Source organism: Condylura cristata, unplaced genomic scaffold (genome assembly GCF_000260355.1).
Source record: "Condylura cristata isolate star-nosed mole 26May11 unplaced genomic scaffold, ConCri1.0 scaffold00021, whole genome shotgun sequence".
Taxonomy (NCBI): Eukaryota; Metazoa; Chordata; class Mammalia; order Eulipotyphla; family Talpidae; genus Condylura; species Condylura cristata.
Window position 1 is genome coordinate 2988772 of NW_004567122.1, and position 19389 is coordinate 3008160.

The 19389-nt window shown below is 55.4% G+C and overlaps 1 protein-coding gene across 2 annotated transcripts in view; it reads right to left on the bottom strand.

Annotated features, from left to right (window-relative positions):
• Window positions 1-19389, bottom strand: part of LEF1 (lymphoid enhancer-binding factor 1) — an 81082-nt gene that overhangs the window by 12056 nt on the left and 49637 nt on the right. Inside the window, exons 2-4 of one of the 2 annotated variants that reach the window (XM_012727970.1) lie at window positions 4431-4563; window positions 2423-2513; window positions 1277-1360 (exon numbers count right to left, since the gene is read on the bottom strand). In XM_012727970.1, the coding sequence (XP_012583424.1) occupies window positions 1277-1360; window positions 2423-2513; window positions 4431-4563 (308 nt within the window). The remainder of the gene's footprint in view (window positions 1-1276; window positions 1361-2422; window positions 2514-4430; window positions 4564-19389) is intronic. The other variant, XM_004686605.2, reaches the window with a different exon arrangement.

Genomic DNA, 19389 nt, shown 5'->3' on the forward strand with positions numbered 1-19389 from the left:
GGGCGCCCACGCCCCTGGCCCGCGGGCTGAGCCAGCCCAGCCAGGTGAAAACAGGAGCCGCAACGACGGGACTTTTCTTTCATCTGTGGGGACTTCAGCAGCGTGAGCACCGCGTCTCGTCGGCTCAGTGCGGACTTCCGCACGCGTGCTGGCACCGTGCAGACGAGGGCTGCCCCAGGCTGCCCGGCACCATCGGAAATCACCCATTTGAGGACAGGGCAAGTGGGGCCTGGCTTCCTGCCCCAGGGCGCTGTTGGGTGGAAATGGCTCCGGCCGGGGCTTCCCTGCGCTGGGGGCAGACAGGCCCCCAGGCCCCACCTGGGGAGGGACAGACAGACACTGCTCCCCACTCGCGCTCTGGCCAAGCCTGGCCGAGCGGCCCAACTTAGCTTTTCAAACTCAAACGGGTGGAAGCCTGGGCGATCCCTCCCTCGCCAGGGTGGAGAAGTCAATGTCGGGCTCAGACCGAACCTTAAGCGGCCGAGGGGGTGGCCGGGTGCTGGCGCCAGGCTCGGCCGTCTGCAAGGTCAAGGCGCCGCCCAGGGCCCGGAGGACCTGACCAGCAGCCTGAGAGCCCAGGGTAGGAGCCCGCTGGGGGTGGGGGGGGTGTCCAATCAGCCCCCTCCCAACCAGCTTGAGTTCCGGTGTGTTTGGCACACGACCTTTCCCCCTAAAGCTGAAACTCAGCTCAGAAACGGCGAGGGTCCCCAAAATAAAGAGCGCAGCTTCACACGAGGGGCGCCCGGCGCGCCTGCAGAGCCACGCCACGCCGCACAGCGCAGACCGCGCCACACACAGGCCAACCTCCCGAAGCAAAGCGGGGCGGCCCACGCGAGCTCGCTCCCCGGGTCCACAGGGCCTGATTCGCACACTAGGGCACTGCGTGGCCTCTCGCCGGGGAGCCCCATCAGCTGCCCCGGTCCAGGGGCTCTGGACGAGCAGGCCTGTCACATACCGTCGTGTGGACGGGGACAGGGTCCTCCAGGCTGAGGGGGCGGACCCAGCCCGAGGTCTCCCCCGCGCCCGCCGGCCTTGCTGCAGCCTCCCAGCCTGCCCCGGGCAGGTGGCCATGGGTTCCCTGGGGGACGCCGGCCGGCCATGGCTGGGGCTGTGGGCCGCTGCGAGGCCCCACCAGAGCCTGGGGCACCTAGTGTGAGAGCCAGGCACGCTGCAGATGGCGGCCAGCGCTGACCCTCCTAGCCGCGACCCGGAGCAAGCAGAGCGCGATGTGCAAGCGCAGGAGAGCGGCTGGGCCTGGGCGGGTCCTCCCACCTACCTGGACATGGAGGTGTCCACTGAGAGTGAGGATGGGTAGGGCTGCCTGAATCCTCCCGTGATGGGATAGACAGGCTGACCTTGCCTGAGGTCACAGGAGAAAGGAGCCCATCAATGACCAAACACCGGTGCCAGCCATGGGGGCGAGGGGGGGCCCCCGCGCTGCAGAACCGACCAGCCGCCACCCTCCACCCAGCGGGCCTCAGACGAGCCGGTCTCCACTGCCAGCCTCTCACCCCCGCCTCGCCAGGCCTGATGGCACCAGCCCTGGATGACAGCGTCCGGGGGGGAGGGGGCCAAGAAGAGAAGGACTGGAACAAGCACTCACCAGCCCTGCGCTCTGCCCGCCCGCCCGGCCCCACGGGCGTGCTCTGGGCCCCAGGGGAGCCCTGCCCGTGTCCGCACACCCCCCGCGTCTCACGGCACCGGGCCGCGGCCCAGCAGCCAGGGGCCGGAGCGTACGTACGCTCAGTCCCTGCTGGGGTCTGATGTGGGGGCTGGGGGCGGTAAGGCAGAGACAGGGGACCGGGCTGTGGGGGGGCAGCTGAGATGGCGGTCCGGGCAGGGAGCACGGTGGCACTACATGTATCTCTTCCTTCCCAGCGTTCCCTTGCCTGTACCTTTATAACCTTAAAATGTTTGGAAAGCAGCAGTCAGACTGTTTCAGTGGCCCCACTACCTGGAGTCTGGAAAAGGAAAAGCTGAAACCATCTGGTTTTCAGCCTGTTTCTCTTTGTGCTGCTCTGAACTCTAACTGGTCCCTTATTAAAAATGAGACGATGCCGGTGGAGTTTGGGGCGCCGTCTACCTTGCTCGCTGGCAAGCCGAGACGGTACGCGGCGTGTCTAAGTCTCTGTTTCAAGAAACCTTCAGTTCAGAAAGCTAGAAAGGAGACGGCGCTGCACACCCGGGACGCGGGGCCAGCGCCCGGAGCCACAAAACTAGAAGCTTCGAGGCAAACGCCACAGTCGTTTGCTACACTTGTCAGCAAGCTGACCCCTCCATTTCGGAGCCTGCCTGCTGTTGCATCTTTTCCACTGATGTGAAATGAGGTCACCTGGCTACGGGGGCGGGGCGCTGCCACAGCCCCAAAGAGCCCCCGCTCACCAAGCCCACTCGGGCGCCCGCCAGGCCGCAGGGAGCTTACCAGCCGAGGGACGGGGTGATCTGTCCGACACCGCCTGGAGACAGGGGGTAGAAGGTGGGGATCTCGGGAGCCGCAGGGTGCCTGGACATGCCTGTGGGGGAGGACAGAGGGTCACCTCAGAGCACAGCACGGCGCCATCACAGCCAGGCCTCCGGCGTCTGCGCGTGGGCACGGAGGCCACGGCGCGACCGGCTGTCCCGTCGGCATCTCTGGATTCCAGCGCTGGCGGAAACGGGTCACGACAGCAAAGGGTGAGGCATGCCGGAGGGCCGGTGTGCTGCCTCACACCCTGGCCGGCCCTCGGCCCCTTCTCCACCGTGGCCAGGAAGGACACAGACCAGGGCACTGTACGGGGGGTGGGGGGGACTCAGCTCTGCCCTGGCCCCATCTTGGCGGTTCCTGTCTACACACACAGAGCTGGCGTCTGCGGTACCTTGGGGATCACATTCATTAGGGATCCTTGCCGCCACCCCAATGTCACACGTCACAGGGTTCACGGGGTGTCCGCAGGCAGCTCGGACGGTGCCCAGGACGATCGCCTCTAGCTGGGGACAGTCTGTCGAGGAGGAACTACCTCGTGAAGCCAGCTCCGAGCACTGCTGGCTCCTCTCACTCAAGCCTGGACGCAGGCTGCCGCCTGCAGGGCCTTAGCCACGCCCACCTCCCGGCTCCCAGACGGCATCTCTGGCCCCACAAGCTCTGGGAAGGGTCCGCAGACCACCGAGGGCACCCTGGAGATGAGGCGCGCTGGAGGCCACAGTGTGGCCTGCATCTCACACCCGGCCGCCTCCCGACACACCCATCTTGGAGCCACCTCACAGTCCACCCACGACCCTGAGTTTGCAGTCTCTCGTCCTTTGCGCATCCTGCGTGGGGGGGAGGGGGGGGCGAGGCGGGCTGGATGAGGAGCAGGGCAGAGGTCAACCAGCAAGTATCTGCAGGGGGGCTCCCCGCAGACTCCCCGGAAAGGCTTGTGCTCCAGTCCTACGTCCACTTGAACCTGAGCCCTCCAGTCAGGGACCTTCTCGCGGGAGGGACATGGATGACTCGAGTCTAAGCTGTGCACGTTCACTGCGGCCAAGACCCGGTCCGCACGCCAGCGTCGCTGGCACTCGTGCTAAGCGCGCCCAGAAACGCAGGGATGGACACACGCCCTCTGTGGTCTGGGAAGGTGCAAAGGCCATGCCCTGGGCCCGCTGAGCCGAGGTCCTGCCTGCAACCGGCCTCGCGCCCTGGCACAATGGAAAGCGGGCGCTGGGGCTTGTAGGGCCTCCCTGGGCTTCGCCGGGGTCTGTGGCAGGGGGGCGGAGCTGGGCGAGAGCGAGATTGTGGTGCTTTGACTAAACAATCCTAGTTCTGTGCCTTAATCCTTGTGTCTATCATAGCTGGCGGTGGTAACAAAGAGGATAAAGCCTGACAGGCATTAAGCCAAATAACCAAAGACAGCTCAAAAAGATAACTTTTGAAGGAAAAGTCTACTGTCACTTTGGTGACTTTTGGAAGTCTCCTGCCATGGACGCCCCCTACATGCTGAAACACGTCCGTCCTGCAGGGGGCAGTGTGGGCTGACGTTCGTGGCTTTCTGGGCTGTTCCTGGGTTTTTCCCAGCTGTCATCTGCAAAGAACCCTTCTAGTCTTTTAAATCCTGAACTATGAAAGTAGCAGCACATTCTGTGCGGGTACAGAAGCCTGCTTTCCAACGAATGACTCAGCTCTCCCTGCGGTGACACGGAGCAGAGGTTGCGCAGGGGCCACGAGGTTGTGCAGACTGGCGACTCGAGTCTTCACTGGTGTGGAATTGAAGGGAACAAAGCAGACGAACAGGCTAAGCCAGAGCACAGCAACCCTGAAACCCAACTGCGGGACGAGCCTGGCCAAGTGGGCTGTCGGGAACAAAAGAGGAGCAGGCCTGGGCCTGCTGGCCACTGCCGGTGTCGTGGACAGCCTCGCCTCGCAGGACGAGCAAGCAGCCTATAAGGCGAGTGGGTGGCCAGGGGCGAGTCCTCACCTTGTTTGGAGCTGACCTCGGCAGGGATGTGCGCCGGGTGTGATCCTGGGGAAAAGTGCTCGTCGCTGTAGGTGATGAGGGGGGTGAGCGGGTGGACGGCGTGGGACGGCTGCACCACGGGCACCTTGTTGGACTGCAAAGCAACCAGAGAGCTCGCGGTTAGCACAGGCCCGGCCCAGGCCCCACTCCCAAAGGATGGGCCCCACAGCACGCAGGCGCCCCGCCCAGCTGGGGGCCCCGAACCCCTCAGGGGCTCTGCGGGCCCCTCCACATCAGCGGTCACCCCCAGGGCCTCTGGAGATGCTGCTCCACGGCCGGCGTCTGGGCCTCGGGGGCTCCCGGGGGCAAGAGCGCTGTGGCCCACGGCCCTTTATGTGGCCCACGTGTCTGGCATGGGGAGGGTCCGGCACAAACTGTGCCACCCACAAGCGGCTGCACCCTGCCAGCCTGAAAGGGCATGTCAGCACCCAGCAATGCCGATCTGCACAGCAGTGGCCCTGGCGTCCGGAAGCCAGCAGGGCTGTGCTGGCCATCAGTGGCCGCTGGTGTCCTACAGCTCTGCCCCACCCGGGCTCTGGCTGCCCGTAGGGCTCTGCCCCTCTCGGCCAATGGCGCTTTTGTCAAGGTTCCGGTCACTTTCGGGGACTTCATCCACTAGAAACAGGTGCTGCGTTTGTCTGGCTCAAGTGGGAGCCTCCTCCCTGCCCAGGTCAGGCCGGGTGGCAGGCTCAGTAGCCCCACCCTCCCGATGCCACCTTCTGAGGGAGGCGCCACACCGCCCCTCAAGGCCTCACCCGGCCAGAGCGCGGGCGCAGCCAGAGCCGCGCGCATTCTGCAGGCGCAGAGTATCATGTCCTCGGCGGTCCCAGGTCACACCCGCTCCCTCCACACAACTGGCCAGGCAAGGGGCTGGCACTGCGACAGGCGCGGGCGCCCGGGCCCAGGCCCAGCACAAGTCTGGGTCCCAAGCGCCTGAACACAGCAAGGGCCTGTGCCGCCGCGCACGCCTGGCCTCGGCCGTGGGGGCTCGTTGTGACCATCGGGGCAGCGCGGTGCCGGCTGGCCCTCCGGGGGCCACACTTTCCGGGCGGCTGGAGAGCGCACCACGCTGCACCCGGGCGTCCCAACGTCCCCAAGAAAACGAAGGCCACAGGCGTTGCAGGACGTCCCCTGGCCAGTGCCACCCCCCACCCTGGGGCCGTGCAGCCCGGGTCGACCGTGCAGGGCTGGATGCCGCGGCCACCCTCCCCGCCACACGGGCCTGCGTGCACGTGCGTGACGCCGGCAGGGTTGCGGCCACTCGGGGCTCCTGGTCTGGGCTTCCCAAGGGCGAGGACTTGAGGACACCGGCGGGCGGGGCGCGCGCAGCAGCATGGAGCGTCCCCGCTTCCCCCCAGACCACTGCCAAAGCCCCCACGCGAGTCCGCTCGCCCAGCAAGTTCCTCCCGAGGCAGCAGGCACCGGGCGAGGCGGCCTCCGGCGCAGGCCCGTGAGCCCCGCCTGGAGAGGCTGCTGGCCGCGCGCCCGGTGCCTCACGGCGCCCTCCAGCCCCTGCACTCGGAATCGGCGCCACGATTCCTGCTAAATTATGCTCTCCGTGCTCTCCTCTTAATTTTACGGTTTTCAACACAGATTTGCTTTCCTGTGGGAAGGAGATAAGAAGCCGGGGTTTTAATTTAAGCTCTGGCCTTGTCTTATATTTTGCAAGCTGCATTGTGGGTGCAGCACTCGCAGGTGTGTGAAAGCCGAGCAAGATTCCGTCCACTTCTGTGGCCCAACAACAAAAGCGACGTGAAATCTCAGGGGCGTGGGGGAGCTGAGCCCACGGGCTCCGTGGGCCTCCTGGTCTCCGCCCAGCCCACGCCTCGGGTGCGGGCACCGTGGCCAGCGGCCTGGCCTAACTGGGGGGCTCTCTCTGAAACCGTGTGGCGGCTTCGATACAGGCCAAGTGCAAAGACAGGCGCCACCACCCTCAACTCCCTCCTGGAGCCTCCCAGGCATGGGAGGTGTGTCTGGGTGAGGGGGGAGTAACCGACCACCGGCCTGTGTTCCCTCCCGCGGGGGTATGCCCACTGGTCACACCCCTGAAACGTGAAGATCGGCCCAGCACTGATGGCACCCAGACAAGCACCCTAGCCCCGCTTGTTTTCTGGGGGCCTGACGTGGGATGGGGGTATCAGCATAAGACGACGACGTGTGGAAAGCCACACAGGCAGGCTCTGACAAACACCACTGGCCACGGCGAAGGCAAGGCCAGGGCAGGCCGTGGGCCTCGAAGGGGCCTTCGGTCACTCACGCCGAGCTCCGGGAACCCAGAAGCTCCAGGACGTGGAGTCACTGGGCAGCAGGGGACGGCCGTGATGCTCCACGCCCCACTTGGCCTGGAGGGCAGGAAAGGGGCACCAGTGGCCCACCTCCATGGGAAAAGCCTCACCCGGCCCCCAGAGCCGAGTCTCCCTGGGAAGGCCGGACACCAGCCTCTCTTCATGGGGGGCAGGTGAAGGCGGAGGAGCAGGGCAAGAGTGCTCCGGCCCCCCCATACACACACTCGGTACCCCCACAGGCCATCCCGGCCCCCACGCAGGGGCCTGCTGTGTGCTGAGCAGGCGTGGTGCTGCCCTTTCAGAGGGCCTGTAGCGCCTTGAGGCTGTGGGCTTGGCGGCGGGGAGGCAGGATTCACATACAGAGCGCTGCGCTCAGGCACCACGCTGGCCAGAGCCCCGTTCACGTGGACGGCTACCGTGGTGGGGGGCGGGGGTGGGACCAGTATCATCCAGAACAGGTGCTGGATGCGGTCAGTGGGGCTCTGACTAAACCTGCACCCCCAGGCAGCGCCCACAGAGGGCAGCACTGCCTCTAGCCTTACAGGCCAGGAGGCCGAGTGTCCGGACATACAAGCTAGGCAGCCAGCTGCCTAGAGGCCTGTGCTCAGGGTCTGACCCCTAGTCCCTGCTCGTCCCAGCTGGGCAGGATCGCTGTCCCGTGGGGAGCAAAGGCAGGGGACAGCACAGAACGGAGCTCATCCAAAAAGAAGAATCCTGGGTCCTCCCTGGTGGCTCAGGTTAGGATACAGGACTGCAAGCCGGCCACAGCTACTTCAGTGTGAGTTCGACCCCCACCTCTGAGGTGACCCACATGGTGCCGCAGACCTCTCCTGACCAGCCCGCTGCTTCCCTCAGCAGTGTACTTCGTCAGTCCACCTGTTCTGCTCCCCACTTTGTCTCTGGTGAAGCCTCTCACTGCCCCTGCACCTCTGGCCTGCACCCCAGTTCTGTATTCAGAAATAATCTTTTTTAAAAATGAGAACCCCTGGGCCCTCCCTGGTGGCTCAGCAGTTTAAAGCACAGCACTGAGAATCTAAAGCTGCTTCTGCATGAGTTCGATTCCCGCCTGCCCCGGAGGTGACCACATGGCGTGGCAGACCTCTCCTGACCCGCCCGCTGCTCCCCTCAGCAGTGTACTTCGTCCATCTGCCTGTTCTGTTCCCTACTCTGTCTCTGGTGAAGCCTCTCACCACCCCTGAGCTTCTGGCCTGTACTCCAGTTCTGTATGCACAAATAAATAAATATATCTTAAAAAAAAAAAATAAAGAGAACCCCATTAACCCCATTATGTTTACATAAAAACCACATTTAGGAAAAACTACTACTTTTTAAATAAATAAACGTAACAAGGAGAGTGGCAATGTTTCACTGTGTTCGCAAATCTCTTTAGCACCCATTTCTTCTCTCTCTCTTTTTTTAAAAATATTTATTTATGCATACAAAACTGGGGTACAGGTCAAAGACGGGGGCGGTGAGAGGATTCACCAGAGACAGAGTGGGGAGCAGAACAGGCAGACTGATGAAGGACACTGCTGAAGGGAGCAGCAGGCGGGTCAGGAGGGGTCGCAGCGCCATGTGGGTCACCTCCGGGGCCGGGGATCAAACCAGCACTGAAGTGGCTGCCGCTGGCTTGCAGTGCTGTGCTTTAACACGCTGCGCCACCGGGGAGAGCCCAGCACCCATCTCTTCTTTAAGAGAAAATAATTAGATGCTCATTGCTGCTTTTGCACTCAACTCCTTGTTTTGATATGCATAAAGAACATCCAACCTCAAACAGATAAATGGTTGGATATGGATTGTTTTACTAGTTTTCTCAGATAACTATGGATCTCCTTTGACACTCCCTTAAATCCTGACAAATGGGAGTTTCTTAAAAGCTAATAGCAATGGAGGGCCAAAATCAAATACTTTTCCTAAAAATCCACTGAAAACCTTGCATCTTGATTTTGCCCAGGGACAGTTCTGTAATCTCATACTCTGCTCATTTGGAAAATACTGGCTCACTGAGCTAACATATTTCTTTCTACAACAGAAACCCCTCACCCATCACCAGCAGGACTGATCACATCAGAAAACCCTCAGGACCTGGGGAGCTATCAATACCAAGCTCACAGTAGCAGAGGCAAGTTTTCTTGCATCTCAGATTATTTGCTTGAATATTTTTGCTTTAAGGACTCGGGAGGTTATCAAACCCGCTCCTGGGTACCACTTTTCTAGAATTCTCATTTTTGTTTGAAAACTCAGATTTTATCACTGGCAATAAACTCAGTCAATTGTTCCCATTCAAGAAAGACTCACTTTCTCATGAGTGAGGCAATAGGAGCCAAATGCCAGTCACAAGAAGCCTCACTTGCTCGTCAGCTATGTGTTTGCCAGTCCAGATTTAATACCATTAGTGATGGTTACTACTTCGTCAAGGTTATTCTTAAGTGACAATGGCATTTTGTTTTCTTGAGAGGGTGGCAAGCTACAGAATTACATGACAAGGCATCAGCTCGGACACCTGCCCGCCAATCCATCCAGATCAACTCCCCTACGGACAGACAACAGAGGTGTCAGTACGACTGCACCCTCAGCTGGCTCCACAGCCCACACTGGGAGAACTGCTGGCTGCAGTAAAGTAATCGTTTAACAAAAAATAATAAAGCAGCTGCTGACAGTAGATAATCCAAGTAATAAAATGAAAGGTATCGTTTCAGTGTGGTTGAATTCAGAGAGAAAATGATTGATAGCATTACAAATGGAGTTTTTTCGTGGTAGACCGAGCTATTATCTCCCTTCTCCCCTTTACTGCTATTGAAAAAGTACGAATCGAGAAATCTGAAAAGTGAGCACGAAAACTACACATACCACATCCTCTTCGATCACCGGTTAAGGTTTTAACAAACTTTAACTCAGCGTGGAACCCCAGACTCCTGTTCTTTGGCTTCATTTTGATTTGCTTTCGCTGGAGGGCTGTTTGGGAGACAGCTGCTGGGGGCTGGGCTGGCACTTCCGGTGCCGACACTCTCCTCCACCTCTCGCACCCTCGCCCGCCGTGAGGCCCTGCCCCTGCCGCCCCCGCACTCGGCTCTCCATGCACCAAACACATCACACTGGCCTCATCTGTGCATCTCTTTTCTCTCGCAGGTGAGAGGTCATGGTGGGGAAGGGAAGAGCTCCCACCTGGGGCTCGTGGCCAAAGGGCGCTCAGGGCCAAAGGGCGCTCAGCACTGAGGCCGCAATTCCTCTGGAAAGCAGGCAGCCCTTCAACTGACACCAGGGCTGATCTTGGCTTTCAAGTCCTCTGCTGCACAAGGAGTTGCCATGCAGTGCTCGCATCTCCCAGGGGCCCCAGGGCACCAGCAGGCCCAGGTGCCATGTGGAGGCCCTGCAGGCTCAGCTCGGGGCTAGTGAACCCCACTTCTGTCCCTGGTCCTTGCCTGCTATCAGGTGGGGACGCCCACCTTCCCCGACAAGGGGCCTTCTATCCGGCTTAAAGCCGGAACTGGACCTCCACTCCCAGCTGAGGAATCTGCCTTCCTATATGAACAGTGACAAACATCCATGCTTTTGCAGGGCTCCCGGGATTCCACAGACCTACCTGACCATCTCTGTCAGGAAGTCTGCAGCAGGGAGGGAGCAAGGGAGGGGAAAGGGAGACAGGGAGCTAGGATGAGCCAGGACCTGCCAGGCCCAGGACCAAATGCTAGAGCAGAGATAACACACTGAACTTTCTCATTCTTCCTCTTGTTTACAAACCCTTATCAGCAATTAATCAGAGGAACTGCAGGGAGTTCTGTGGACAAGCTCAAGTTCTGAAGTTCATACTTTTTTTCCCCTCAGGGGCTCCCACACCCACAGGGCATTGCGTGCACATACCAGAGCTGTTGCTACGTGAGACCCAGCACGCGGCCCCCCACCCGCACCCACCTCCCCACAGCTGGGAGGCAGGGCAAGGGGCCTTCTAATTGGACCCAAAGGGGGCACCTGCTCAACAGGCCTGGGTGTCCAGTTATTTTTTAAGACTTCTACAATTTATTTATACATACACGTGAGGTATCGGCCAGAGACACAGGAGGGTCAGAGGAGTCACCAGAGTCAGAGCGGGGAGCAGAACAGGCGGGTCAACTGAACGCACTGCTGACGGGAGCAGGGGGTGACCGGAAGGGTCTGCTGCGCCCTGTGGGCCACTCCCTGGCCCCGGCTGGGGATCGAACTCATGCTGCAGCCGCTGCGGACAGCTCCACAGTGTGGAGAAAACCCTTGCGCCCCCAGGGAGGCCCTGAGTGTCCAGTAATTCTCAAGGAAGCTGTGCAAGCATTGGTTCCCCCTGCTCTACCACCAACCAACGGGTCAGACGTGGGTCCATCATCTGCCTTTTCAAGAAACTGTTTAGAAAAACATCATTATTTTGCCAAGTGCAACCATGTTATTACGAAGTTATGGCTAACCTTCCCTTTTTTCTTAATTATCTGACCCTTTAGGGAGACTAGACAGCCTAATAATTGTCCTACCATTTATTAATCACCAATAATGCCCCTGATGAAACATAGTAGAAGGGAATTAAATGCAAGGAAGATAATTAAGTAAGTAGTTGTGGTGGCAACTGTTAAAATCTGGGTGTCGGCCCTCCCTGTTGGTGCAGCGGGTTAGGGTGCAGCAGTGCAGGCTGGCAGCAGCTGCTTCAGTGCCAGTCAATCCCAGCCCCGGAGGTGACCCCAGGGCGCGGCAGACCTCTCCTGACCCGCCCGCTGCTCCCCTCAGCAGTGGACTTCGTCGATCTGCCTGTTCTGCTCCCCGCTCTGTCTCTGGTGAAGCCTCTCACCGTCCCTGCGCCTCTGGCCTGTACCCCAGTTCTGTATGAATAAAGAAGCCAATCTTTAAAAAATACCTGGGTGTCTGAGTTGGAACAAACAAGAGACAGCGCATCTTTACCGCCTCCCGCCCCGTGACCAAACGCACCCACACTTGTCCTCACATTTATTTCCCTCAAGGAAAACTGAAGCACAAAAGGTGAGCCCAAGGTCGCCCAGGTTTTGAAAAAAATTCCCACCACCCAGCATGCACCGCTGGGCCGAGTTAAGGACAGACCTGCAGATCCCCAAAGGTGAGCTTCTCACCACACTCTGCAGGAAAAGCACCGCAACAAAGGAGAACCCCACTCTGGGAGCCCCGGGGAGCACTCCCTGCCGCCTGCTAGGCAGCTGGACTCTGTCCATGGAGGGAGGGGTACGGCCAGGAGCCCAGAGAAGATCAGAGGAAAAAGGAAAATGACTTCTAATTACGCGGGAGTTGCGACATCCGATTATTTAATTGATTTCACAACACCTACACCACACCCCTAATCCTCTGAGAGCTGCGCTTATTTTTCAGGTTAGAGAGACTGTCCTTTGTCCGTGTTTACACTGTCCCTTGAAAATTAAGAGAAAGAACTGGAATTGAACCAGATAAGCAAACCAAAGAATACAACTAAACAGGTTTCAGCTGTACTGTGTGTGTATCACAGCCAGGTGAGGTGGGGGCTGATTCAGAGGCAGAAGGAAGGACTGGGGGTGCGGGGAGGAGGGGCCCTGGGTTCCTGGAGGCAGGGAAGGGGGGGAAGGAGAGGTGGCGGGAGGAGCATGTGTGGACTCACATGCAGCAAGACTGGGGTCAGACCCCCAGGGGTGCTGGGCCTGCTAAATAAAGCTCCCAACTCGTCCCCCCTCTCTCTCTCACACACACACACGCACGCACGCACGCACGATCACAGGCCATGGGCTGGGTGGAGGTTGCACAGGCAGGATGGGAACAGAGTGGCCTGTGGGCCCAGATTAAAAACTGCTGCCCTAGTCCCACACAAGTGGTCTGGCCACGCCCCCGTAATCTGGGGTGCTGAATAAGCTGGGCCTGGGCCAGCCTGTCAGAAGTACTATCTGAGTTGGCCGCTGGGAACTGAGAGAAGGGAAGCGAGTCAGGACAGTGGGACGGAAGTCAGGACAGCCCTGTGCGCCCGGGGCTCGCGGGGTGGGGCAGCGGGCGGTGGAGGGAAGCTCAGGTGGGGGCCGCTGGGCACCGCTCTGGATGGACAGCCATGGTGGGGATTTCTGGCCAGAGGCTCTCCACGCCCACCCAGGTGTGGCTCACTCCAGGGCAAGGTGTCTCCCTTCCTGCCACCCCCATGGGACTCCTGTCTGTCACTGGGATCAGAATGGGGACGCTTCCCCCCAGGGCTCAGAATGCCTGTCCAGAAGGGGAGAAGGCCCGCACCCAGAAACGGAGCCCCTGGCCCCCCGAGGCGGGGAAGCCACCAGAACCCGCACGCCCTGTACCTTTAGGCGCAGATGAGTGGCCGAAGGTTCCACAGGGGCGAGGGACAGACCCAGAGTCACTTCACGTTGGAAAGGGCCCTTCCACTGAAAGTGACTACAAAAAGCATTTATCTCAAGTCACACGATGGATGTTTGTGGCAGGGAGAGATGGAAAGCTCTGAGGGAGCACTAATCTGTGGGTGCACGTGTCCCCAGGAAGCCATCAGTGATTTCAGCAAGTGCCCGGTCAGGAAGGGTTCTTTGCTTCAAATTGGGTGCTTCAAACTCAAGTTTGAAAACTGAGGTGTCACCGTGAAGTCTGTTGGGGGGAGAGGGGGGCCTCACTTTTTACTAAATTGCTGACATTAAAAGAAAGAAAACGCTACAAACACATTTTGGGGGGTTCAGCTATTATTAGTAAGGTTAACACTACAGGGTCATCCAGAGCTCAAGTTCATCAGGGGAGCGTGAGTGGGTGTCACAGTGCAGCAAGACTGGGGGTCAGACCACCTCGGGTCACATGCTGGGGCCTGCTAAAGCTTCCTACTCATTTTTTGCACACACATACACGTGGCTTCCTAAGACCGTGTGGGGTCAGGGCGGCCTGCACTGTCCCCCCCAGAGCCACAGGTCACCAGCATCGGAGCCTCTGAACTGGGCACCCTCCAGGCGCAGCAACGGGGGAGGGTGGGGAACATAAATGATCCCCACAGTTGCTTACACTCATCACAACACGCTGAAACAACCCTCTGGCTTTGTGACAGGGAACACGGTTACTACTACTGTGATTTTTGCCTATTTGGCCTCCTTTTCCTGAAGGAACAGCCCCAGTCGCATACATGGCAGGCATCGCACTCCAGCAGCAGCAAAGCTTTACAGTAGAAACGCTCAGGATCTGCCCTTCCCTCTGGGGTCCAACTTAATAAACAAAACAAAAAGGTTGGAATATTTGTCAACAAAGGTTCCTTTCAAGGCAAAGGAAATGTGCAGATGGGGAAGGGCAAATGGGAATCACTGAATGGATTTCAACATTCCACGCTAAGTACCGAGTCCTGAAGTTTAAAACCAAATATCCGTGTGACAAGTCACAGAAAAGTATGGTGTTTTGTGTAGCGGTGAAATTAAAAAAAAAAAAAAAAAAGACGACTTCACAACAGTTGCCTCTACCGGCGGGACTGAGGCTTCTGAACTGGCCAGTCACACACAGAGGTGGCTGCTGCTACCATGGCTCAGGTTATTTATTTTTGAAAACGCCTAACACACATTTCAGACTCGCTGTAAGTCAGCGAAGAGCTTGTCCCTCGACAAGTAGCCATACTTTTCATTTTACATCACAACAGTTTGTCTGAAAAGAAAACCAAAAAACAGAGCTTATCTTGAGTAAAATGATGCTAATGACACTATTCACAGGATATACCTGTATGAGTCAAGAAAAAGAACCTTTTGCTTTGGATTGAAAACCAAAATCCTGAAATGAGTTGGAAATCGAGGCAGAAAACTTAAATGACAAATAAGGGGCTTCTGTGGACTGGGTTTTATGTAATGCTGTGCATTTTGATTCATTTTAAAGCCCCAAATAAGTCAGAGTACAGTAGAAAACTTTCCTTGAAAATATTTGCTTCAATGGTATAAAAAGAGGAAGCACAATGAAAAGACCTTTCAAAAGACTCTCAATTCTATTTTTATATTATAAACGAGAAGTGTCCTCTAGGACATGGGGAATTACCACAGCAAAGATGACAACAGCTATTTTCTGCTAGTGAAAACAGTGTTTCGGTGAACATTAAAGCAAAGGTAAACTCCACTCTGTACCTTTTTTTGTGAATGGGAATTTCCTTCCTGAATTTTACTTTGTGCCTCTTTTGAGGAACATGCTGATGGGCTCAGGGGACAGTGGGTGGCTGATCGACAGATCTTTCCCAAGAGCACCCGAGCTCTTGGCTGAGTTTGTTGCATTAATCTCACCCAAGCACAATAATCTAGGGTTCATCTACCCTTAATTAAACTCCCCCAGACCTCTAGCACTACTCTGAGGCTGGCTTGCACCACCAGCTTCCCAGAGCTGACTGCTGTGTTCAGGAACTCTGAGAGCCTGGGTAGCATCTACTTGGTCACGGTGGGATCGTTTGTGCCATGAAAACTGGCAAACACGTAGAATCAGTGTTGCTCCTCCCTAAGGTGGCTGCAGACGTGTAAAGAACACCACAACCAAACACTGAATCCTTTCCTAAATTACGGGGTAAAAGACACTTTTCTTTCAGATTTCTCCTTGACGTGCAACAGGACAGAACCCCAATCTTTGTCCAAAATCTTTCCAGAGTGACAGATGGCAGACATCATTTGGCCTGAAGTGGGAGCACCTGACACTGGAGCAGGGCCCCAAGAGAACAGGGCAAGAAGCATGGTCAGGAATGACTTGGCCTGGACACTGGCCTCAGCCTATAGTGCTGGGCGGGGCCACTATGCAGAAGGCATGAACAGCAATGCCAAGAGATGGGTAAAAGATTCACATCTCAAAGTGAGAATTCATAGAGCCCCAAACATGGACAACGCTTAATTGTGTTTGCAAGTTATTCACAGCAAAAGAACACAGAAAAGGAAGCCATTAAGACTACTTCCCGTGTACACCCAAGATGGCAGTGTCCAACGCTGGGCAGCCCACTGTGCTGTCCAGATCAAGTGCGCCAAGCCCTTGTGCATGACCTGAAAACTGACAGGGAGGGAGATGGAGACCTCAGGCTGCAGCACATTCATCCCAGGCCCCAAACGTGAATCGCGCCCAGAGGGCATGAGGATCAATTCAGGGACATCCGAAAAGAATCATGACTTGTAGGGAGAGGCGCAGAGGGGCTACCTACAGAATGTTTGCAAGACATCCTGTTCTCTGCTTGGACAACGCCTTTCCCAGGTTTCTCCACTAAGGCGGGGCTGGGGGTGGGGAGTAGCTGGTCCTTGGACAAATAATAACAGCATATTGGCTTGGAAGTCAAAGACCTGGCTGCTAATGATGGTGTGAACTCTGGCAAGTGACTCATACTTTCTATCTTTCAGATTCCTCATGAATGAGGCCAATTTCTCCCCTAAGTCTGCACCATGATAGAGTGAGATCATGCGAGAGAAAACACTCTGCAAACAGTAAGACTCGATGTCAGTGGAGTATTAATTCCACTTTGGGAAAAAAAGAAAACTGCTCAGTAAGTTTGTTTCCTACATTGTCAAAGTTATTACCTGGCTTGGTTGAGTAACAAATAAAGCAACCTTTGGCTTCAGAGATGTCTGTCAATCCCTACTGATTTGCAGCCTTCAGGAAATCGCTGCCTTCCTATTAATTTCTTGGTTGAAGACTTTTTACCCTATGGCAAAAATATGCTTCAATATGGCCCATCCACATGCTGAAGGGTCTCTCAACTTTCCTGCTGAATATTATCTCCTGTCCCATCTGAATACCAACATGTTAATGATGCTTAAGTGGAGGTAAATGAATGGATGATGGGAGATCAGATAATGTGGAGAGTGGAGGTTCATATACTGAGGGGCCGAGCAGTGTCAGGGATGATCCATAAACACAGGAAGTGCCAAGCAAGGTAAACATGAGTCAGAGGAGGTGAGGGCAAGAGCCTTTCTTATAACCGGAAGTTTGTGGACTCTAAGTGGCCGCCAACAGGGGAGTAGATAAAAATGACAAGGTGTATATGCTCAAAGGAGTATTACTCAGGCATCAAAAGGTGAAATCCTGCTATGTGTGACAATATAGATGATCCTAGGGGGAATTATGCTTAGTGAAATGTCGGAAGGCAAACGCCCCATGATTTCACCGACATCTGGAACATCAGAAACTAAATCAGTAACTCTCATACTGAAAGAGCAAAGTAGAGTTACCAGGTTACCGGGAGGGAAGGGGCAGAGGGTGAGCAAATGAGGTAAATGGGTCAACAACATGATAATGGATGGAAACCAGACTTACAGTGGTGAACATAATGCAACGCTGATTTACGAAGTTGTACAACCGCAACCTGTATAATGTTATGAGCCAATGTTCAGTCACTAAAACATTAAACACACACACAACAATAACAACTCGAAGGGTGTGACCCTGAGGGTTGGATTCCTGGCATCAATTAATGAGAACTATGTGGACTGGACTATCTCAGGGGCCTTTCACACACCCATAAACCCCTAAGCGCTCTGTTCTACTGACACTGCCAGAAGTGGCTACAGAAGGAGGAGGGCAGGAAAGAAAAGTCAGAAGCACATGTGATCAGAGGAGCCAACCACTGACTCCATCAGCTTGACGGTGGGCGGGGTCCCGAGGCGGCACCATCTGGCCTGGTGGTGCTGGTAGACATGGGAAATCGGAAGGACAGCAGTGAGGTCTACAGAACAGGAGGAGGAGCATACCAACTGCCATTAAACTGCCTCTCTCCCTGCACCAGGAGTGTGGTACAGCTGCCCTAGTAAAGGTGAAGGGGAACAACCTCCAGACCGGGTTGAAAGAGTCAAAATTCCTCAGAGGAAGGCAGCAAAGACAGGAATCCACACTCCCAAATCTACCTGACTCTCCTCTACTGAAGCAACCTTCATACACAAAACCAACTGGACCTGAGGGTGACCGGCTGGCCAGGACTTCGGAGTCTCATAGAAGCTGTGGTCACAGGCCAATGGTCCTTCAGAACAGCCAATGTGGAAGAGGAGTCCTATCCATTTCAGGAGTGTGGATTCCAGGTCTCCTCTCGATACTTCCTTCCAAAGAGGACCTAGCTTTGCCAGTAGGTCTCGTTTTGAATAAGCCACTCCAAGGAAAGGTTTAGTCTCTCCTCTTGAGGGGAGAAAAGGCAGAACTGAACTACCATGAAAACAACCAAATTTACATCAAGTTACAGTGTTGTCTTGTTGTCACTGAGACCCTGGAAGGTTTCAGACAAGCTCAGCAAAGTCCAACAGTACACAGTAAGCAAAAAACACCGGACTCAATCAACCCATTCTCTTCCTCCTCAGTCTTGAAGGCCATTTCCTGGTGATCCAGTGGCCTAGAGCCCCTCTCACTGTGTCGGCTGCGAGAGCAGACTGGAAATACGGGCCACAGGCCCTCAGAGACAAGCCAAGCTGTCAGTGTGTGACCCAACAAGAGATCATCTCGAAGCCTCCCCTTCCTCTTGAAAGGCCACCACAGTTATCACCTGCGCTCACACCTTAGAAATGGCAACGCAACACCTGCCATCTTAACACCCTAATAACTAGCTGGATCCGTCGTTAAAGGAGTCACAAGCCCAGATACTGCGGAGCCAGGTGGAGGACAGGAATGTCAATAAAGAAGCTGAGTTATCAACCTACTTAGAAAAGTGGCCATCCACAGAACAAGAATCAGCCTTCGCAGGAATGTATGAGACTGTGTCTTACACTGCCTGTAATTTTCCAGCTTAGTTTAATACTGGTCATTTCTTCTGGCTCAAGTCTTACAGCTAGGTAGCAATGTACAGGTTAACCTGGATTGCTACCGCTTTCAATTTTTGAAAATAAATTAGGCTTTATTTCACCAGGGTTTAAAATGTCTACGAAAAAGATCTCCTGGACTTCACTTTTTCTAAAGATTCTGGTTAAGCCACTTTTAAGTGTTAATGTGGAGATAACATGAATGACTGTAAGAATAAATTTTCTTTTGTTTAGCATAATCTGAATTTTTCCTTCTCAGTTGATGACTAATGTAGATGTTTCCTCTGACCAAATATGTTAACTTGTTTTAACCCCTGCCTCCCTTTTAAAAAACTTCAACTAGGTAATATTTAGAACTTCAAAAACATTTGAAAGAAGTGGTTTTTCGGTTCCTCATAAAGTCAAATATAGCATAAATCATATGATCTAGCAATTTTACTCCACAAGGCCTGAAAGCAAATGTTGCCATAAATACTCCCACACGAATGTCCACAGTAGCGTTATTTGTAACGCCAAACAGCCCAAGAGTGGAAATAACGCAAATATCCACCAACCCATGGCGAGTAAACAAACTGATGTAGCTACACAGTAGAGTATTATGTAGCTATAAAAAGGAATGACGTCTTGGCACATGTTACAACGGGGAGACCTTGAAAAATCAAGCTAAGTAAAATAAACCAGACACTGATAGCCGCGTACTATGTGATTCCCTTTAAATGAAATGCTCAAAACTGGTAAATCCACTGAGAGGAAATAGATGGGTTTTGTCCATCTATTTCCTCAGTGGATTTACCAGTTTTGTCCATCTATTTCCTCTCAGTGGATTTACCAGTTTTGTCCATCTATTTCCTCTCAGTGGATTTACCAGTTTTGAGCATTTCATTTAAAGGGAATCACCATCTGCGTGATGGGAGTGTTCTGGAATTAGACGGC